This window comes from Salmo salar, unplaced genomic scaffold (genome assembly GCF_905237065.1).
Source record: "Salmo salar unplaced genomic scaffold, Ssal_v3.1, whole genome shotgun sequence".
NCBI classification, from domain to species: Eukaryota; Metazoa; Chordata; class Actinopteri; order Salmoniformes; family Salmonidae; genus Salmo; species Salmo salar.
The window spans coordinates 150,758-175,012 of record NW_025548056.1 but is presented as its reverse complement, the minus strand read 5'-3'; the positions used below and the strand labels follow the sequence as shown (position 1 = coordinate 175,012).

The 24,255-nt window shown below is 41.6% G+C and overlaps 1 pseudogene and 1 gene segment (V, D, J or C); both read right to left on the bottom strand.

The window, feature by feature from the left end:
- Positions 1–11,893: 11,893 nt before the first annotated feature.
- LOC123732629 (immunoglobulin lambda constant 3-like) lies at positions 11,894–12,436 on the bottom strand. The segment is given in 2 exon segments: positions 11,894–12,024; positions 12,153–12,436. Coding segments are annotated over 2 exon segments (279 nt in total).
- Positions 12,437–12,536: 100 nt separating this feature from the next.
- LOC123732626 (Ig heavy chain V region XIG14-like) lies at positions 12,537–18,795 on the bottom strand (annotated as a pseudogene).
- Between the last annotated feature and the right edge of the window lie 5,460 nt (positions 18,796–24,255).

The window sequence follows — 24,255 nt, the reverse complement described above, 5'->3', positions numbered from 1 at the left end:
AATATCTTTTGAATAGATTGTTTTGCTGGCATCATAATAGATCAATCCCATCTAGTCCAGTGCTTTTCCTGCAGGTTGTCTTATCCAGTGCATGCCATGGCTACTAAATGTAAAGCTAGATCCCTTACTGGAAAGGCTTTCTCAGGACTGGACCGGAGGGAATGACTCCAGACTCTGGACATTTAAACCTGATGGAAGGAAAGAGATATTAAAGTAATGGAAGTTATAACAAAATATTGTCAATTTTCAGTCATTCCTCATAGTAAAAGTAGTTGATAAAGGAGTAGGTGGCTGCAGAACTCATAGTGCAGACAGAGAGAGAGCAGCAGAAGGTAGAGTTTTCCCATCATACTGAGGTAGGAGACATGAACTCAGCTGTTCCACACAAGACAACCAAGTCAGCAGCAGAACATAAGTATATATGAACTCGGAGGGATCTAGATTTACATCATGATGTTATTGGGGAGGGACAGATGACTCTGAGGTCAGAAGTCAATTTATGGCTCATCAGTAGGGCCAGGAGTTGTCCTTCATCACCTGACCTGACCTGGTGAAAATATAATTTAATTTTTTTACTTAGTCAGAAAAACCTCCAGGGCCTACTCACCACACACATAACTGACTCAAGGACAGGAGGAACTGTGGGGAACATGATGATTATTTAAATATTTGTCATCTTCATTAACTAATTTCATTGTGGATTATTTTAAATGGCATATACTGTGTAGACATCCATTCGTCAAGGAGAGAATTGAAAATGTTTTGAAAAGTACATACGTAAAAGGCATAGGTGAAAAAAACTGTACAGTAATATTCATAGGACCTGTTCCCAGTTTAGCAAAATCAGTAAAAAAAGAGTCTGTTTTACATTTATACTTTCTATCATGAATGAACACAGTTTAATGAGATTCAACACCTCACATAGCCTGTACTTTGTTTTGTTTCTGCATACATTTGTATAGATGATGTAATTAAGCAATAAGGCACAAGAGGCCGTGTTATGTGCTGAATACAGTCACAGGTAACATACTTTGTTCGGCCTGAAGCGATAGCCCAAGCGTTGCTGAAGCCTGTCAAATCTTACAGCGTCTAGATAGGTATTTTATCTATCAGCTAACCACATTCTATGTTATAGCAGTTTACATTGAATGAGGAATTAGTAATTTAATACGATCTCTATGGAAATCTGTCAGTCGATGACACAGTCAATGACGTGGCACGCAACAATTGTTTGATGCATGCAACTTCTGAGCAGGGGAACATGACCATTCTCTCTACAGGGGAGTTTTCATTTCAAAGTGAAACAAATCTTCTGAGGTCTGATAGGCAGACAACTAGGCTTATTTTAACCCCACTTGTCATAGGCGTCGTAAGGATTGGACCAAGGCGCAGCGGGTAAAGTGCTCATCTTCTTAATTTATTAGAAATAACACTTTAACAAAAGAAACAAACGACGAAACAGTCCCATAAGGTGCACAGACTATACAGGAAATAACCACCCACAAAACACAAGTGAAACAAACACAACTAAATATGGCCTCCAATTAGCGACAACAACAACCAGCTGCCTCTAATTGGAGGTCATTGCCAAAAACCCAACATAGAAATAGAAAACTAGATATAAACATAGAAATAGATAACATAGAACCTAAACACAAAAACACCGAAACACACAAAACAAACACCCCCTGCCAAGCTCGGACCAAACTACAATGACAAATAACCCCTTTTACTGGTCAGGACGTGACAGTACCCCCCCCCCAAAGGTGCAGTTCCCGAATGCACCTCAAAAACAAAAACCCCACAAAAACAACCCCAAACTTCAAGGGAGGGAAGGGAGGGTGGCCACCGTCAACGACGGTCCCTGTGCTACACCCCACCTTCCCAATCCTCCCACTACGGAGGTGGCTCTGGCTCTGGGCGTAGCTCCCGTTCAGAAGACTCTGGGCTGCGCTGCATCGCTGGAGACTCCGGGCTGCAGACTGCCCGTCCCGTCCGGACCCAGTCCCAGTGGGATGCTTCTCTCCCTTCCCAGGGAAGATGATGGGACGGCAGCACAGTGCCAGGGATTCCTGCTACAACTGGACCTCTACCTGGCTACTGTGCACCCAGCTCCCTCGGAAAGGGAGAAAGTGTCTGCCCTCGTCTCTTGCCTCTTGGGGAGAGCTCTGGAGTGGGCAAACGCCGTGTGGGGAGAAGAAGAGGCGGCGTTGGACCACTTCGGGGAGTTCAACCGTCGCTTCCGGGCCGTCTTCGACCATCCACCCGAAGGTAGAGTAAGCGGGGAACGGCTCTTTCATTTGAGGCAGGGGAGGAGGAGTGCCATGGAATTCGCCCTGGAATTCCGGACCTTGGCTGCCGGAACAGGCTGGAACGACAGGGCCCTCATCGACCACTATCGGTGCAGCCTACGCGAGGACATCCGACGTGAGCTGGCCTGCAGGGATGCCACCATCTCCTTCGACCAACTGGTGGATTTGTCCATCCGGGTTGGATAACCTGCTGGTCACCCGTAGACGTCCAGAGGGGGCTCTGTCGGTGCCATCTTCCAGCACCCCCGCTCCGGTGCCCATGGAGTTGGGAAGGGCTGCGTGTAGGGAGACTGGAGGAGCAGCCATCACGTGCACCATCTGTGGCCGCAGAGGGCACACTGCTGGTCGGTGCCGTGTCGGTTCCTCTGGGAGTAGAGGCAACAGGCAGGGCACTCTGGCGTCACCCCAGGTGAGTCTGCACCACACTCATCCAGAGTCCTCTGTTGACCACCTGTTTGTACCTGTTTGTTTCCATGATTTTTCCCCGCATTCTCAGCATAAGGCACTCGTCGATTCAGGCGCAGCTGGGAATTTTATCGACAGAGCATTAGCCCTTAGTTTAGGGATCCCTATTATTCCTGTAGTTAGACCTTTCCCGGTTCACGCTCTAGATATTCAACCATTAGGGTCAGGGTTGATTAGGGAGGCCACCGCTCCTCTGGGTATGGTGACGCAGGAGGGGCACAAGAAGAGAATTAGTCTCTTCCTTATTGACTATCCTGCATTTCCTGTGGTGCTAGGCCTACCCTGGTTAGTTTGTCATGACCCCACTGTTTCTTGGCCACAGAGGGCTCTCACGGGGTGGTCGCGGGAGTGCTCGGGGAGCTGTTTAGGGGTGTCTGTTGGTGCTACTATGGTGGAAAGTCCAGACCAGGTCTCCACCGTGCGCATCCCCCTAGAATATGCTGATTTGTCTCTCGCCTTCTGTATAAAGAAGGTGACTCAATTACCACCTCATCGGCTGGGGGATTGTGCGATAAATCTCCTGGTAGACGCTGCGCTTCCCAGGAGTCACGTGTATGCCCTGTCGCAAGCAGAGACAGTGGCTATGGAGACATATGTCTCTGAATCCCTGCGTCAGGGGTACATTCGGTCATCCACTTCACCTGCCTCCTTGAGTTTCTTTTTTGTTAAGAAGAAGGATGGAGGTCTACGCCGGTGCATTGATTATAGAGGTCTAAATCAAATCACAGTGAGGTACAGTTACCCGCTACCTCTTATTGCCACTGCGATTGAATCAATGCATGGGGCGCGCTTCTTCACAAAACTGGATCTCAGGAGTGCGTATAACCTGGTGCGTATCCGGGAAGGGGACGAGTGGATGACAGCGTTTAGTACCACCTCAGGGCATTATGAGTACCTCGCCATGCCGTACGGGTTGATGAATGCTCCATCAGTTTTCCAATCCTTTGTAGACGAGATTTTCAGGGACCTGCTCGGGCAGGGTGTAGTGGTGTATATCGATGACATTCTGATATACTCCGCTACACGCGCCGAGCATGTGCCCTTGGTACGCAAGGTACTTGGACGACTGTTGGAGCATGACCTGTACGTCAAGGCCGAGAAATGCCAGTTCTTTCAGCAGGTTGTCTCCTTCCTAGGGTATCGCATTTCCACATCAGGGGTGGAGATGGAGAGTGACCGCATTGCAGCCGTGCGTAATTGGCCGACTCCCACCACGGTTAAGGAGGTGCAGCAATTTTTAGGGTTTGCCAATTACTACCGGAGATTTATCTGGGGTTTTGGCCAGGTGACTGCTCCCATTACCTCACTGCTGAAGGGGGGTCCCGTACGGTTGCAGTGGTCGGCTGAGGCGGACAGGGCTTTTGGGCAGCTAAGAGCTCGGTTTACTTCGGCTCTCGTGCTGGCCCATCCGGATCCCTCTTTGGCGTTCATAGTGGAGGTGGACACGTCCGAGGCTGGGATAGGAGCCGTGCTCTCACAGTGCTCGGGTACGCCACCAAAACTCCGCCCCTGTGCTTTCTCGAAGAAGCTCAGCCCAGCGGAGCCTAACTATGAAGTGGGGGACCGGGAGCTGTTGGCTGTGGTTAAAGCATTGAAGGTGTGGAGACATTGGCTTAAGGGGGCTAAACACCCTTTTCTCATCTGGACTGACCACCGCAACCTGGAGTACATCCGGGCAGCGAGGAGACTGAATCCTCATCAGGCAAGGTGGGCCATGTTCTTTACCCGTTTTGTGTTTACCCTGTCTTACAGACCAGGTTCCCAGAATACGAAGGCAGATGCACTCGGGTTTTCACCCCGAGAGTAACGGGCAGATAGAGAGAGTTAACCAGGATGTGGGCAGGTTTCTGCGGTCCTATTGCCAGGACCGGCCGGGGGAGTGGGTGGCGTTCGTGCCCTGGGCCGAGATAGCACAGAACTCGCTTTGCCACTCCTCCACTAACCTCTCCCTCTTTCAGTGCGTATTGGGGTACCAGCCGGTTCTGGCGCAATGGCATCAGGGTCAGACCGAGGCTCCTTTGGTTGACGACTGGTTCAGGTGCGCGGAGGAGACATGGGAGGCCACCCAAGTTCACCTCCAGCGAGCTGTGCTTCGCCAGAAGAACAGCGCGGACCGTCACCGCAGTGAGACCCCGGTGTTTGCACCGGGGGACCGGGTCTGGCTCTCGACCCGAAACCTGCCCCTCCGCCTGCCCTGCCAGAAGCTGGGTCCGTGGTTTGTGGGGCTATTCAAAGTCCTGAGGAGGGTAAACGAGGTGTGTTACAGATTACAGCTTCCCTCTGATTACCGTATTAACCCTTCGTTCCATGTGTCTCTCCTCAGGCCGGTGGTGGCTGGTCCGCTCCAGGAATCTGAGGTGTGGGAGGTCCCTCCGCCCCCTCTGGACATCGAGGGGGCCCCGGCGTACTCCGTTTGTTCCATCCTGGATTCGAGGTGTCGGGCAGGAGGCCTTTAGTACCTCGTGGAGTGGGAGTCAGAGGAGAGGTGTTGAGAGGAGGAGAGGAGAGGTGTTGAGTTCCGGTTGCGGATGTATTGGACCCCGAACTGCTGCGGGAGTTTCACCGTCGCCGGCCGGATCGCCCTGCGCCTCGCCCTCCGGGTCGTCCCCGAGGCCGGTGTCGGCGTGCCGCTGGAGCCACGCGTCAAGGGGGGGCACTGTCACAACTTCCCCTGAAGTCGGCTCCTCTCCTTGTTCGGGCGGCGTTCGGCGATCGACGTCACCGGCTTTCTAGCCATCGCCGCTCCATTTCTCATATTCCATTGGTTTTGTCTTGTTCCATTACACACCTGGTTTTCATTCCATAATTACTGCATGTATTTAGTCCTTTGTTTCCCCTCCATGTCTTTTTGTGTAATTGTTTGTTTGTGATGTGGATTATTGTCGGGCGCTTTACTTTTGCCATGTTCTGTGTTTTTGGCACATTATTGTTTTTATGTGCTGTATTTTGTGGAACGGAATTAAAGTGCGCCTGTTCACTACACTCTGCTCTCCGGCACCTGACTTCGCCTCCCGTACACACCCTTGCCACAACTACTTTTTCTAATCATAATTTGTCATTTTCTCCAACATCTGCAGTACATCACTGTTGTGTGTTTAATAAAAAATATATGTCACTGCACTTTTACAATGATACTGTACATTGGTATTTTTGGGGGATTAATCAAGATTATTATATCCGAAAAATGGCTTTATCAGAGTGCAGGTGTATCCTGGGTGGAAGTCATGCTTTGAACTAATATACCCAACACTCATTTTGATAGACATGCCTTTTAAAACACATTCTTAAACTCTCTCCCCTATACAGAATTATAATGAAGACATAGTAAGTATTTCGGGGTAGGTCCCCAGAACAGCCATGAGAAACCTCATAGAGCAATTTATTACTTTAGTTAAGGACTCATTGTTCAATGCAATTCTTGAAAAGTTTGTTATATTTATTACCAACACAAACATGAATATGGCCTGTCAATAACATTGTGTGTGATGAGTAGCAGTGAATGACTGAAAATATTAAATAATATAATTAAAACAACTCTTAACAAGGTCTATCATATAAATGAAACCGTGATTAAAATATTTGATTCTTTGATCCATCTCACCATTTATTCAAACGAAATGCAAATCGTGTTCATGTGGTTGAATCATTGCATGGTTACCAGCCATCAGCTGGCTTCTACAAAATACAGTTTCTCCTCAGCTGAAACAAGGTAGTGAGAGTAAGATCATGAAAGTGCAGTCCCTGAGATACTTAACTGTCTATCTGAATCATGAGAGATGCTAAACTGGGACCCTGAAACACCCAGGTGACAGACTGGAGTTCACCAAGCGTGGTGCCACACAGCTGTGAGGGTCACAGAGGGGAAGAGAGAGGGGTGGGGTGTGTGAGAGAAACATACAGAACTGAGAAAAGGAGAGCAGGGCCGGTTTGGAACTGAGTGGATTATCAAACATAAACCCTTAGATTATGGAATGGATGCATTAATAGTTACTTTTCATCAGTTTGACCAAAATCATGGAAAATATGGTGTTTCTGTGCAACTTAAAGCATACAAATTATGACAAAAGTAACTACAAATATGTTTATTCCATACTCTAAGTATGTACGATTAAATAATCAGTTTATATTGATATGTTCAGTCAATTTGATCAGAATCTGTCACTATTTGGCTACTTGTAGATTTTACCTTTAAAAATGACGTTACAGTTTCAATATATCAGGCCTAGAAAGTCCAATTCTAATGAGATAAAGTTCTCCTGGTTCAATTTTCTCAGAGGGTCTACGTCATCGGAGAATGGTCCTTGGTGATGCTACAGACCACAACTGGAGCTGAAAACATCTGCATTTTCATCCTTTCTGTATTTTTGCATGTCTTAACTGTTTGAAACTGTTTGAAAAGTAACAGTCCACTTTAGATGGAGTGCTCTGTCCATAATAAGTCCTGAGACAGGATACACTGGGGCTTAAGTTTAGTTAACGTCTCGACACGTTCAACATTCATTGGTTCTACTTAACAGAAACATAGAACACAATAGCAGAATAGCAACCAATGAAGAGAAAATGAAGAGGAAATGAAGATGAGAATATGACCATTCAAATTCATAGCAGTGAAATGCTCTCCCATATGGGTCCAGAGTGCAGTCAGTGTGCAGACAGTACAATTCTGTCAACCCTCATGTCCATGGAGGGGTTTTTGTATTGATGTTGATCACTGTGGCCATTCCCATACACAGAGACTCACACCATTACAAAAACCCATGTCACACACAGCCACAGAATCCTCTCAGTAAAACTCACTGAAACCTACAATGTCTCCATGTGGACAATGTATTTTCCAATCCTGTCATTTACAACAACCATTGAAGTTCAATTCAAGCAAATTTTTAGATCACATGATTTACAGTGTACAGAAAATAGTTGTTCCCCAGTGTATGTCAGTATTAAAGTTTTGAAAGTCGAGATTTCTTTGTCTGAAGTAGGCCTGAAGAGTATGGACATTTGTTTGAGTTGATAATGTGTATAAATTTGAGTTTGAGTTTATTTATTTTTACAGGGACAGTACACATTAATCAACGTTTCAGTAAAAGTGCCGGTTTTAGCCAGCCGGCTAATTTTCAACCGCAGTCTCTGGGCAGGTTATTAAAAACAGTTACAATACATACAATCAATGAGCAGTGAGCACACGCAGAGCAACATAGGACAAGCAAGACGTAGCATACAGACAGAGTAACATAGGACAAAAAGCAACAAGACAAAATCCATAAAAGCAACAAAGTGTTTCCACACCTCACAAGCTACAGACACAGACAACATGGAAAGCGGCAATACACAGCTAGAGATTATGTTCACAAATCTGATTGACCTTTAGCCATGTCTTCATGTTTTTTGTGAATGTGTGATAGGTGGTGCAGTTATGTGTGTCTGATGGCAGTGTATTCCAGACATGGGAAGCTCTCACAGAGAAAGCGGATTTACTAAAGGTGCTTTTCCTTAAGGGAATTATACAGTCACCTCTCATGGCAGACCTTGTGGATCTGCTGCCATATGTTAGGGTTTTCTGTTTAACAAAAATACTGAGTGGAGGGGGAGCCAGGCCATTTAGGATCTTGAATACAAGACATGCGTCGGTGTATTGCACAAGATTTTCCCAACTCAGCAGCTCATGCTTTCTGAGGATGTAACAGTAATGATGGCTATTGGGCTTCCTATCAAGCACTTTGAGAGCCTGTTTGTAGACAGACTGAATGGGTTTTAATGTTGTACAGCAAGCTTGGGCCCAACTAGTCAAGCACTATGTTAAGTGGGGGAGTATCATAGATTTGAAGTACAGTTTTGCTACCTCTGTAGTCAAACAATTTCGAATAAATCGGAAATTAGCTAGGTTGAATTTGGTTATTTGAATGACCTTTTTCACCTGCTTTTTAAAAGAGAGGTTGGAATCAAGTATGATGCCAAGGTACTTAAAATCAGATACCACCTGGAGCTTCTCCCCTGACACATAGACCTCTGGCTCAGTAGCATCTGTTGCCTTCTTTGTGAATAACATGCAGACAGTTTTTTTCACATTGAGATGCAAACACGAGTCACTGAGCCACTTTGTAACCTGGACCATTACAGTAGTGAGTTCTTGTGCAGCTTGTTGTTTGCTCTTTGCATGCACATATATCACTGTATCATCTGCATACATTGGAACTTCAGACCCAGTACAGACAGAAGGCAGATCATTAATGTACAGGCTGAACAGGAGGGGCCCCAGTATTGACCCTTGGGGCACGCCCACATCATAGCTAAGAGTGGGCGACAGCTCATTGCTCACTCTGACACACTGAGTTCTGCCTTCAAGGTATGATTTCATCCACCAATTTTGGGATTAGAATCTCATGGTTAACAGTATCAAAAGCCTTCCTTAGGTCCAGAAGCACAGCCCCAACAAATGTACCAGCACATTTATGTTAGCCGCCTATAGACAATCAGAATGTGTATGTCTGTGTTCCTTAGCTGTCAGCACTCTCACACTCTGTGCTTGGTAGAGGTGGTAGGTTTTTGTCATGGACTGTATCATTGTGACCTGCTATATGGCACAGTGGTTTAACCCTGTACAAAAACCTCCCCACCACTCTGTGCAGGGCCAAAGATGGAATAAACATGTGCAACTTTTCACAACAACCATAACATGATATTTTGCTTTTGATCTGATGAACAGTATGTACAATGATGTTTTACTACTTATTATTTCAACTTTTGCTCTGTCAGGAATTTTGACCATTACAATGATTAAAGAACCTTGCTGAGGACAGTTTTATACACAGTAATTAAGTTCCTTTTTTGTTGTTATTTAAAGTAAAAAATATTTTTGTTTAAAACAAATTCTTTCTGTTGTCAGAATCCAATAATTATAGTAGCTGTTTAAATGATATGAAGTAGGTAGCCATTTTCCTCCACAGTGGTTTTTGTTATGATGTGTAACACTGTGGAGGAACACACCCATACAAAAACCTATCCACACACCAGACCAATACATCTATCAGGTACCTGTCATATTTACATGTAGTCATCACAAATCTCTCTGATTCAATGAATTATCTTAGTTTGTCCTCAGCCAATAGAGTTGATCTTGTGAGATATTATAATCCAAATGTATATGAAGAAATGCCAGTTCGTTCTCACCGTCCATTGTGTCTGAAGGATAGTGTGCACAGATGAGCATGATTAATAATACAAATAAAATACAACTTAGAGCGAGTTATGCAGCATCTCTTTAGGTTGTAAAATAAATGTTCTTTGCACTACAGGAATATGAATGAGAATTTGTAAGAATGTGGAGTGTGTTACATATTATGGTACAGTATTGGGACATCATGCTGTAGAACAGTGGTACTCTAAGAAGGGGCAGTGACCCCTAGGTGGGTGACAGAGGTATCGCGTGTCCATATGTGGCATAGTTTTGACTGGGTGGTTTTGGTGCAACTGCCCCAGGCAATTTCAGTCACATTGCCTCTCAAGCACAATAATAAACAGCAGAGTGTTCTGATCTCAGACTCTTGGCCTCTATGAACTGGGTACTTGTAGAGACGTCCTCAGTCAGGATGAACTGGCCTTTCAGGGATTCTGAGTAGTCTGGAGCATCTGTTGAACCGGAGTTAACTCTCCCAATCCACTCCAGAGCTTTGCCTGGTTTCTGGCTCATCCAATTCATTTAACAGCTTGTAATATCAAACCCAGAGATTTTACTGGACAATTAAACAGTGTCTTCAGGTCTTTTCACCTGAGAAGGTGACTGATACATCTCATCACACCAAACTCCTGCAAACATTATGGAGGCCATTGTATATATTATTAATTCAACAGATGTAACTTTTCTGATTAAAATGTACTGGCTTCATTCTCACCCAATATGCATGCTAGTGTGAAAATAACAATCCCACAGCTGTTCAAAATCATTCTGGTTTCTGAAATGTCACATAACTCTAGTAACTATTGTATGAGTTGAATGATGAGTTGGCAACATACTGCTTTATATACAGAGGGGGAAGGGAAGTAAGTTTGCATAGCTCGCTGAAATTGTTTTCAGTGATATTTTATATATATTTTCAAAATTGTAGAATAATAGTGAAGACATCAAAACAATGAAATAACAAATGTGGAATAATGTATTAACCAAAAAAGTATTAAACAAATCAAAATATACTTTATATTTGAGATACTTCAAATAGCCACCCTTTTTTCATTCCCAAGATGGCGTAGCAGTGCAGACGTGTTTTGTTCATCCTCTCGTGTACTTTTGTATTTTTCGTGATTTTTTGTATATATTTTTATTTTTATTTTCAATCTCTTTCCGTTTTAACTCAATTATACCTTCCGGTAACCTGCATCACACAATGTGAAACAGAACAGCTATTATTTTAAATGTTTAGACCTTATAGCAAGAGCCACCTAGCCATCAGAAGCTAACCAGCTAATTTAGCTACAAGCTATTTAGTCATTGTTAGCCACTGCTAGCGGCCTTTTACCTTCTGCACAGATACCAGCCCTTTTTTTTATCTTGTATAATACTCGCCAGCCTACCAGTATCGGACTGTCTCTCCACTACAACGCCGGATTCCTGCCGTAATCCCTGGACCATTACTCCTGATCTTCACAGCTAGCTAGCACCCACCGAGTTACCCAGTACCGAAGCTATCCCTGAGGCCCACCTCCCGGCCTACTCAGTTGTTCACCCCAACCCCACCCAAACACGGCTAGAACCCACTACTCCACCGGATCCTTGCCGTAAGCTCTGGACCTTGGCACCGGATCACCGCTGCTACCGAGTGGCTATAGTGGCTAACGCCCCATGCCCTGAAGCTAGCACCAGGTAGCCGTGAGCCAAGCGCATCCCCCGGCTAGCAAACTAAATTACTACATCTACAATACCTTTTTCGCCATCTGGCTTGGATCCTTTGTCGACACGGCGCCCCGCCACACCACCACGACTGGTCTGCCGACGAATACTCCATCCACTGTGCCTCCAACCGGCCTCCGTCGGACGTTGGAGCAGACGCTTCTACTAGCCCCGGGCTACTAACTTTAAGCGCCGTGTCACCCGCGTGCTAGCGTAGTAGTGTCTACTCCGCGGCCTCCATGTTCCATCTACCGCTGCCCCCCTGGACCCTATGATCACTTGGCTACATAGCTGATGCCTGCTGAACTGTCCATTAATCACGGTACTCTCTCACACGCGGTGGGTTCAGAGTCACCGTCAGTGGTTCTGAAAAGGGAGAGAAGCAATGGGAAAGAAAGTATGACATGTTACTGATGAGGAACTACACTAAATAATAGAGATCCTGTATGTGAGCATGACATCAATTGTAGTACAGTCTACTCCTATATATAGACCTGTTTTGGAGATCGTCTTGTTGATGGTTTGTTCCTGGTGCTGCACCACACAGCTGTACTTGACCTTGTTGTTCCAGTCAGTGTTGATGACCTTCAGCAGACTGCTGCCTGAGTAGAGGCCTGACGGCTGTTTGACTAGAGTAGGGGTCTGGCCCTCCACCTCCATGTCATTCTTCTTCCAGGTGACAGTGACTGTGTTGGAGGTGAAATCTTCAATCATACACATCAGGTACTGGGTGGTGCCAATGGGCGCCGACAGCAAAGACACTGTTGGAGACTTTGGGACTGAGTAGCGGGAGGTAAAAAAAATTATGCACGTTAGTTTAACCGCTTATTGAAATAATACTGATATTTTCAAAGACATCCACGGTAAAAACCTTATATTCAGGTTTTCTAAACAGAAATAGTTTACACCACAAACATTAAAATGCAATCTAAAGAAAAAAACAGTATAATGACCACATCTTACCTGTTTTTTTTTGATGACTGCTGTCTTTCCACCTCCAGGATGTTCCACAGAACACCTGAAAGACTTTGACTTTTCCCAGTCATTCTTAGACACGCGGACCTGACTGACTCCGATGTAGGCTCCCCCGCTCTGAACCGAAGGGTACTGGACAAAGTCTGTCAGCGGACTCTCGCTGGCGTCTGTCCATTTGAAGGTGATTGAGGAAGGCGAAAAGCCGGTAGCGACACAACCGATGCTGTAGATGTCGTTAGAAGGGGTTCCACAGCTCATAAGAGGGAATAGGGAAGAGGGGGCTGTGGTTGCTGCAAGAAAGAAAGAAAGGTAACACTTTATTTGAATGTACAAAAATGACCAGGTAACTACTAGAAATTACCATGGTCATTACACAATTATAACCTGAGAACTACTATAAGGCACCATTTAGTTCCATGTCGTTGGTTGTCTTGTATTCTTTGAGGTATAACTACCACTACGTTTCTAGTTTTATTAGTGTACAGGATACAAATGCTATACACCATCTAACAAAATGCTTACTTGCAGGTTCCTTCTCAACAATGCAACAACAATAAGAAATAATACAATATAAGAATATGAACAAAGTAACTGGCTCAGTAGAATAGAATAAACACTTTAGAAAAGGATTATGCCAGTAAGGCACAATTAAATACACATTAACACATTAAATTGCAGACACATTTACCAGTAAAAACAAAACTGTAAAATATAACATACTGTTTCTCTAATCAAACCTTTTAAATAAATTATTTATATGGATTAAGGTGATGCCAATTTATAGGCTAGATTAACTCTTATTATTATACCTATAATCCGTTTATGTGTTAGACTCCCATATGAATAGCCTACATTTTCATTTTCACATGGTAATTTCTGACCTAAAGCAAAGCCTACATAATCAACTAATTAAACATGAATCGCAAAAAGTGAAAGATGTATGTGGACAGATGAACAAACAATATACTGCCTTACCTAGGTGTGCTACACTAACAACATTATCCAAGTAATAATGTCTACTTTTCTCCATAAAACAATGATTTATCTACAAACTACAACAACTCGATTGCATGAAAGAAACATACATACAATGGCTTACCTGATGATACTGTGACCAGTGTCCCTTTCCCCCAATAGTCAAAGTATCCATACACAATGTTACAGAGGCATATGCCAAGCAATACAAAAACCACCCTCTTCACAACAATCTGTTTCAACTCATCATAATAACTTCATCACTGAACCAAAGTAATTTGGTTTGTAAAGAAAAAGGTCTAAATAGATACTACATTATACGACATACTACACTCTTGGTCAACAAGATGGATCATTTTCTCTTAGACTTTAGGAAACAAACGTCTGCTTTATTCTACAACAGCAGAACCTAGAAATTGAGGAACTATTTGACTTTCAAGGAAATAAGAAAATTGAGGCAAAACATTTCTTTAGCGGACTATGAACAGGTCTATTCAATGACATTTTGCATCTGAAAAATGCATTTGACAAAATGTTATTCCTACACACAAAATAGAATGGGAAAATTAAACATTTGATGGAAATAATACATTTTGCTTTGCTTACCTGTTGAGACGGTGACTTGTGTCCCTTTACCCCAGTAGTCAAAAGCATCACAGTGCTATGTCTCCATTCAATGCCTGTACAAAAACACTGCACCTAAATAGGTTGCTTTAGTCCTGATACTGAATCCAACAAACATGAAAATAAGTGCAATATCACAATATGATCAAACACTTGATTTCTTGAGGACATATGTTGTGAATTCAGTTTTCTATACCTTTTAAAATCTGATGCTCAGGTCCATGTCATGACATCACTCCATCAAAACATACTTTTTGAAAATGTAAAAAAAAGTACAATGGGGTTATATCAACATCAGACGGTCATTTGAAGAATACTGTATGGTTTCTTCATATTGTCCCAATCCCCAGGCAAATATAATGCAGGTTTTGTCTCCGAGGTTTTTGTACAGCCTCATTTCACTGTGTCCCCAAACCCCATATCACAGTGATATACTCCAGCACAAAAACACCTCCTTCACATCTCCATAGGGATTCCATTTGACTCTGTCTGCTCTCAGTGAGGTATAAGAAACATAAAACCATGCATAATACAATATAATATAACAATACTAAAGATTCTTACAGTATCATATTCATCTATGATTTGGTGGATTAATCTTAATTGTTTGGTATTATTGTTTCTGACTAAAGGTTTATCCATTGTCAGTTTGTAACAGTTGTTTCCACATTTTTTGATTTATGTTGCAGTATAAAACCAAATATCATGGCTATGGCCAAAATCATGTTTATGGTGATATTTCATTTGGTTTATATTGGTACCAATGTCCTGGGGGGTGATTATTTGACCTGGTCAGTGTTGATGTGACCATACAGGAGCAAAGGGGTCTTTGTATGGCGTAATATCACTGTGGCTCTCAAAGAACCCCAAATATAACTGTATAGTCACAGTGATACACACCATAACAAAAACCTCCCACCAGTACCACACAGGATAGCAACACATTCAGATGGTATGTGGATAGGTAGTAATACACATATCTATTATCTCTTTAAATATTTAAAAATATTTTAACTATCAGTTAACTGTTTTGTGAAGTAGTATATATTAATACACCATTTATTTATTTATTCTTTAGAATTAGAATATTTTACCTACATCCTGCAGGTACAATGCTTTATAAATATTAAACATGTATGAGACGTTCTTATAATAAGCCTTTCTAATAAGGTTTATCATGTTTTCATTTCAACTCACTCAAAAAAGTGTTATTTAGTCAGCATTAGAATGAATGGTTTAATCTTTAATAATTGTTATTTTGTCAGAATCATTATGAATGGTTTAACCTTTAATAGTTGTTATTTAGTCAGCATCATTATGAATGGTTTAACCTTTAATAGTTTTTATTTTGTCAGCATCATTATGAATGGTTTAACCTTTAATAGTTGTTTTTTAGTCAGTATCACTATGAATGGTTTAACCTTTAATAGCTGCTTTCAGTCAGCATCATTATGAATGGTTTGACCTTTATTAATAAATTATATTTAGTCAGCATCATGAATTGTTTAACCTTTAGTAGCTGTTATTTAGTCAGCATCATTATGAATGGTTTAACCTTTAATAGTTGTTATTTAGTCAGCATCATTATGAATGGTTTAACCTTTAATAGTTATTATTTAGTCAGCATCATTATTAATGGTTTAACCTTTAATAGTTGTTATTTAGTCAGCATTATTATGAATGGTTTAACATTTAATAGTTATTATTTAGTCAGCATCATTATTAATGGTTTAACCTTTAGTAGTTGTTATTTAGTCAGCATCATTACGAATGGTTTAACCTTTAATAGCTGTTATTTAGTCAGTAGCATTATGAATGATTTAACCTTTTTGTTTAATACCAGGTGCTCCAGCACCTTCGTTGCAATTGGACGTTCATCATTTCTATCACTAAAATAACAAAGAAAAACTTTAACTTAATTTAAAAATCTGCTTTTAAACTTATTATAAACATTAAAGAACTGTGAATTTACATGTACATGTCTGATATTCATGCTTAAAATATGATTGCAGAAACATTTATTAATTATATTAATTATGTACAGTAAAAAGCTTTTCAGACAGTTTAACTCAAATTCTCAGGTGGTGTCCATTTTGACTATGACAATATGACCTGGGTCATCCTGAGGGAACGATGGTTTCATGTGACAGAAATCTTTGTTGTTTTTGTACAGTACCACACTGTGTGCCATTATATCTGACACAGTCATACACTGCTGTGTCTTCAATTAGCCTTCTCTGTCCTTCTAAAGTCACTGTGTTGTAGGAATCATCTTTGGAGATGCTGAACCTGCTTTTCAAAGAATCCTTGCAGTTTCCATCTGAGTCACCGATCCATTCCATAGCTTTATCTACAGGATGTCCAATCCAGTCTGTGGTATAGCTGTCATCACTGATAGAATACCCAGAGACCTTACAGGTGATGCTCAAAGATTCTCCAGGTTTTACAACCATTGAGATTGGCTGGGTGAGTTCCGGGTCAACAATACCACACACACCTCTGGAGGCAAATCAAAAATATACAGTTTGATTATGTTATTGTAATATTTATTCAAAACATCGAATATTATGTTTTGTTTTCAAACTCCTAATCCCTTGAAGGAACTCACAGGAGGCAGCTGCCAGCAGCAGCAGCAGCAGAGATGCAGGGAACATAGTTTGTGAGAAAGCTTAACTGATGGGAACAAAACTTATTTCCTCCAACTAAGTGAAAGAGAGACAGAATCTTTTATATACAGAGAGCGAAATGTATTTGCATAGAAGTCAAAGATTTAGGATTAAAGGGGAAGTACAGTGAATAAATCACTAGTTTCACAGTGACATGTTGAGTAGAACAATAATTTATCATAATAAAACAATTATCTGTAATAGGATGCAATGACCTGCATTATGAATGGTTCTGTTCTGCTGGTTGTTTACAGTATATTACAGTATATACTTGGCCCATTACTCTTTTTAGTTAACAGCAAAAGTCTGCTATCAGTCTCATCTACTGAACAAAAATATTAACACAACATGCAAAAATGTCAAAGATATTACTGAGATACATTTCATATAAGTAAATCAGTCAAATGAAGTAAATGAATTAGAGGAGGCTGTAACTGGAAGCGGAATCCAAGTCCGACGTCACCATCAAAACAAGAAAACTCATGGGCCAGCTGAGGCATAGGAGCCCGACGAGCTGGCTGAAGCATGACGTGGGATGGGAACCTGCCGAGCCAACCGGGACAAGGGAAACCTCTCGAGTCAGCTAGGGCATGACAGCCCTAGGATGCCTCCTTTCCAACAAGTCAGTTCCTCAAATTTCTGCCCTGCTAGAGCTGCCCACGGGTCAATTGTAAGTACTGTTAAGTGTAAACATCTAGGAGCAACAACGGCTCAGCTGTAAAGTGATAGGCCACACAAGCTCAGCGAATATAAGTATATATGAACTCTGAGGGATCTGAATTTACATCATGATCTCATGGGAAGGGGCTAATAACTCTGAGCTCAGGGGTCAAACTGTGACTCATTGGTAGGGCCAGGGATTTTCGTTGATAACATGAAATGTCAAGTGACACGGACAAACTCTGTCCTCATGTCATAACCAGGGCCTAGAGTTTTTCCTGCTCATGTCACGGAGGTTGGTAAAACGGCAGGAAATCTTCAAGAATGATTTTCTAAATATATATAGAAATTCTTCACCTTTGGGGTTAATTAACTGTAAATGTCAGATAAGGGATTAATCTATCAAGGACAGTCACCTTGTTATACAGGAATGAACACAGCTATGAAGGCCTGTATCCGATTCCTATTTACTTTCTCTCTCCTAAGGGAAATGTGAACCTTTTGTTAATGTACAAGCAGTTATGTAGTTTTGGTTCTCAAGAGAATATTATGCTTCAGTAGATGTTTTTCTGCTGTACGGATGCTACACTGCCCTCTGTTGACTCTGCTGCCAGTTCGATTCTCTGAGGGGATTTTGTACAGCTTCTCCACTCACTCACACCACTGTGTCTCTCTTGCACAGTAATACACAGCAGAGTCATCTGCTCTCAGACCAGATAGCTTCAGATACACCATGCTGTTAGAATTGTCTCTGGTGACTTCTATCCGTCCTTCAACACTTTTTGCATATGCAGTTCCACTAGCATCACTCCATGTAATGCCTATATATTCAAGTGCTCTTCCTGCAGGTTGATGTATCCAGGCCATGTTGTAGCTACTAAAGGTAAAGCCAGATCCCTAACAGGAGAGGCTGAGAGGTTCTGCAGGCTTTTTCAGGACTGGACTGGAGGGAATGTCCTCCAGACTCTGACTATACACCCCTAATAGAGAAAAGAGAATGAAGACAATAGATCACTAATATGTTAACTCAATGGATATTATAATTATCTCTTTACGTAAAATACTTTGTTCCAATATATTGCTAGATTATTGAGTACATACTACAGAGGCCCAGGAGGAGGTGTAGTTTGCCTCATCTTTTCTGAAAAGTTTTGAATCCGACCTACTGCCCTTTGACACAACCTTTCATCACTGTTATCCTCTTTCTCTATCTGTTCAATAAATTCACCAATGACATGATGACAGTTATTGTTGATTTCATGATAAATTGACAACTCATCCAAATGTAAATCAAAACTAGACATTGAACTGACATCTGTGCCCAGTGGCAAAGTTCTGAAAAAAAACACTGAATCAATCCCACACTATATATTTGTGAATAACATTTTAATACATTTTAGTAGTGACGGTATTCCGTTATACCTACCAAAGCGAGAATTTATTAAATATTTTACTATATTACAAGTATACTAAAGTATACTTAAATATACTGGATATTCTACATTCTTGTACAGTACCAGTAAAAATGTTGGGACACACCTACTCATTCAAGGGTTTTTCTTTATTTGTACTATTTTCTATGTTGTACAATAATAGTGAAGACATCAACAACTATGAAATAATGCATATGGAGTAATGTAGTAACCAAAAAAACTAACTTTGCCTTGATGACAGCTATGCACACTCTTGGAATTGTATTAACCAGCTTCACCTGGAATGCTTTTCCAACAGTCTTGAAGGAGTTCCCACATATGCTGAGCACTTGTTGGCTGCTTTTACTTCACTCTGCGGTCCAACTCATCACAAACCATCTCAATTGGGTTGAGATCGGGTGATTGTGGAGGCCAGGTCATCTGATGCAGCACTCCAACACTCTCCTTCTTGGTAAAATAGCCCTTACACAGCCTGGAGGTGTGTTGGGTCATTGTCCTGTTGAAAAACAAATGATAGTCTGACTAAGCACAAACCAGATGAGATGGCGTATCGCTGCGTAATATTGTGGTAGCCATGCTTGTTAAGGGTGCCTTGAATTCTAAATAAATCACTGACAGGGTCACCCGCAAAGCACCCCCACACCATCACACCTCCTCCTCCATGCTTCACAATGGGAACCACACATGTGGAGATCATCTGTTCACCTACTCTGCATCTAGCAGTTGGAACATAAATTGCAAATTTGGAGTCATCAGACCAAAGGACAGATTTCCACCGGTCTAATGTCCTTTGCTCATGTTTCTTGGCCCAAGCAAGTTTCTTATTGGTGTCCTTCAGTAGTGGTTTCTTTTCAGAAATTATTCATGCAGTGTCCTCTGAACAGTTGATGTTGATGTGTCTGTTTTTCTGTGAAGCATTTATTTGGGCTGAAATCTGAGGTGCAGTTAACTCTAATGAACTTATCCTCTGCAGCAGAGGTAACTCTGTGTCTTCTTTTCCTGTGGCGATCCTCATGAGACCCAGTTTCATCATACCGCTTGATGGTTTTTGCGACTGTACTTGAAGAAACTTTCAAAGTTCTTGACATTTTCCGTATTGACTGACCCTCATGTCTTAAAATAATGATGGACAGTCATTTATCTTTGCTTATTTGAGCTGTTCTTGCCATAATATGGACTTGGTCTTTTACCAAATAGAGCTATCTTCTGTATACCACCCCTACCATGTCACAACACAACTGACTGACTCAAAGGCATTAACAAAGAGAGAAAGACTTGTTCATTGAAATGCATTCCAGGTGACTACCTTGTTAAGCTGATTGAGAGAATTCCAATAGTGTGCAAAGCTGTCATCAAGGCAAAGGGTGGCTACTTTGAAGAATCTAAAATATAAAATATAATTTGATTTGTCTAGCACTTTTTGGCTGCTACTTGATTCCGTATGTGTTATTTTATAGTTTAATGGCTTCACTATTATTCTACAATGTGGAAAATAGTACAAATTAAGAAAAACCCTTGAATGAGTAGGTGTGTCCAAACTTTTGACTGGTACTGTATATCTTAATTATACTATAAATATACAATCATTACACTTTAACACACTTATTAAAAGTGTACTTAAATTCATCATTTTTTCATTCACTATCACTAGTCAAACACACTCACTGTAATTTAGTATATTCATTCAAATACACTTGGAGTTGCTTTTTTGTTGAAGCATTGTTTAAGTTTTTTCTTGAAACTCTGTTTGTTAGTGATCAAGTACACAGTAAGTATAGTTTCAGTACCAATAATAAGTATGGAAGTACTTCTGGAATTCCTATTCAGAAGAGAGTAGAGAAAGTTGACAATGATAAGGGAACGTGCACAACCATGGAACATGCTTCCCGAGAGTGTACTTTTTCATAAGTCAAGAATATATACTTAAATGTACTTTTTTGAAAGTACACTTAACATGTACACAAAATATATTTCAAGTATACTTTCAAAAACGAATTCATTATTTATTTTTTGCATATTACCCAGCATTCTTTTTCTGCATCTGAAGTTTTGATTTATGATATGATAATGTAACTAATACTCAAATCAAATCAAAATCAAATCCAATTTTAATAGTAACACGTGCCGAATACGTAGACATTACAGTGAAATGCTTACTTACGAGCCCCTAACCAACAATGCAGTTAAAAAAAAATATGAATCAGAATAAGAAATAAATGTAACAAGTAATTAAAGAGCAGCAGTAAAATAACAATAGCGAGACTTTATACAGGGGGGCACCGGTACAGAGTCAATGTACTGGGTCACCGGTTAGTTTAGGTAATATGTACATGTAGGTAGAGTTATTAAAGAGACTATGCATAGATGATAATAACAGAGAGTAGCAGCGGTATAAAAGAGGGGGGCATTGCAAATATTCTGGGAAGCAATTTGATTAGATGTTTTGGAGACTTATGGCTTGGGAGAAGAAGTTATTGAGAAGCCTCTTGGACCTAGACTTGGCGCTCCTGTACTGCTTGCCGTGCGGTAGCAGAGAGAACAGTCTATGACTGGGGTGGCTGGAGTCTTTGACAATTTTTAGGGTCTTCCTCTGACACTGCCTGGTATAGAGGTCCTGGATGACAGGAAGCTTGGCCCCAGTGATGTACTGGGGCCAAGGTGTGGTGTCAGGAAAATAACCTCACACTCAACGTCAACAAACCAAAGGAGATGATCGTGGACTTCAGCAAACAGCAGAGGGAGCACCCCCTATCTACATCGACCGGACAGTAGTGGAGAAGGTGGAACGTTTGTTTAAGTTCCTCGTCGTACACATCACGGACAAACTGAAATGGACCACTCCACAACAGCGCCTCTTCAACCTCAGGAGGCTGAAGAAATTTGGCTTGTCACCAAAAACACTCACAAACTTTTACAGATGCACAATCGAGAGCATCCTGTTGGGCTGTATCACCGCCTGGTACGGAAACTGCTCCGCCCACAACCTTAAGGCTCTCCAGAGGGTAGTGAGTTCTGCACATTTAAGTTTGCTTACCTGTTGAGACAGTGACTTGTGTCCCTTTACCCCAGTAGTCAAAGCATCGCAATGCTGTCTCCATTCACTGCCTGTACAAAAACCCTGCACTTCAATAGGCAGCTTTAAAGTCATGATTCTGAATCCAACAGATTAAAATATAATGCAATATCGTAATACTATCATACACCTGATTCCTTAAGGACAGATGTTGTGAGTTCAGTTTTCTATACCTTTTAAAAACTGATGCTCTTGTCCATGTCATGACATCACCATCAAACATACTTTTTGAAAATGTAAAACTATTTAAAATGGGGTGATATCAATATCAGATGATAATTTTAAGAATATTGGATGGTTTCTCCCTATTGGCCCAATCTTCAGGCAGATATAATGCAGGTTTTTTCTCCAAGGTTTTTGTACAGCCTCATTTCACTGTGCCCCCACCCCATATCACAGTGAAATACCCCAGCACAAAATGCCTCCTTCACATATCCATAGTGTCATGACTGTCCTGATCAGGTCAGGTTACAGGAGACCACAATCCTACAGGGTCTCTCTCAACCCCCAACAGAGGAGGAGAGATCTAGGGGTATGAGGATGTGGGGGTTTTATGACCCCTCACACCCATGATAAATCCTAGGACACAGAGAAATTCATGTGTCCTCACTATGGAGAACTGGCCTCAGAACATTAAACATGCAATAAAGGGACTTTGGAACAATGGTTTCCGTCAGCCACAATGGTGGTCATGACGAGAGATGGAATATGAAAATGTATGTAATTTTTGTTTTATTATTAAAGGTTAATTAACAGATGACGTTATTATGAAAACATTGTACCTTTAAGAGTTTTCCCAGTATATGCCTGATGTTTATACATTGTACGTTGTGTGGAAAATATCCAAATCAAAGAGAATGTTTTGGTAAAGATGAGATGTGAAGTTAGTGTGTAAAATTGGATTTGAGAAAAATCTAGGTCTTGTCCCTTAACTTGGTAAGCCCAGAGAACAGCCCTAAAGGCGGTTACGCCCACTTCTGACCCGAGGGTATAAAACATGTGACTGAAGAATGAACTGTAGACTAAAGTGACCCTAGGCTGCAGCCAAGGTCTGAATGGTCAACGAACCCCAAAACGCAACACAAAGTTTGAAGACAAAGAAATACTTTTCTACCCAAGCTACGGATGAGTAGCTGTGTCTAAGCGGGTGAATTCAAGCCGAACCACCTAGCCTCCACTCTTCATCGAATCGTGGTATCTACGCTGTCACATTCCTACGCTGTAAGCTCTGAGCTACAGAGCTGTCTGTCCTCAGAAGCCCCCTTTCAAAGCAAGGACGAGGAATCAGACCACTAAGCCAAAAGGGACACTGACATCGTGAGGACAACCAAAGAGTTGCGTCGGAGCAGTGCATCCTTGAGAAACCTAAACGAGCCACGCGGGACGCCCCATCTGAGACCTCCAACACGTAATTACATCATTATATTCTGACCCATAAGAGCGGCAGTTCGGGGCAAGGCTAGGTTTAAATAAGCATAGCTGACAAATGCACCCAAATGTTTATTTCTCTCGTGTCCTTTCTTTGTTTCTCTCTCTTTTAAATCCCCATTTTGGGTAACATGCGCCATAGTGTGTTGGCCTGTTATACTAAGTCCTAATCAATAGCCTAGACTGTGGTTTGTTTATGTGTATCTTTTATCATCATTTTAGCTTGCTAGTAAATAAATAATCAACTAAGATTGGTGTGGTAAACTCATTCCCGGATTATGCGACGTTCAGAAATGAGACAAGAGAAAATTGATTAATTAAGCGACTGTTGTAAAATTGATATTCTGATATTCTTTGAGTTAATTTGGGAAATAGAAACTCAATAAAATGAATTTTCCCATGGTGCCCCAGGTTAATGAGTTAATAATTGCTTGATTCATTGCTTGATTCATTTAAATCACACAATTATACACCGTTAATCATTCGATGAGCAACAGTCGTCACATTAACTAATACAACGTCACGACAATAGGGATTCCATATGACTCTGTCTGTTCTCAGTTATAAAAAACATACAACAATGGCTAAAACTATGGAATGTAGCATTACTACAGATTCTTACAGTATTATATTCTCTGAGTTGGTGGATTACTCTTCAATGTTTGTGATTATTGTCTGTGACAAAAGGTGTATGCATAGTCAGTTTGTAACAGTTGTTTGCAAATATATGGATTTATGTCACAGTATAAAACCCAATAACATG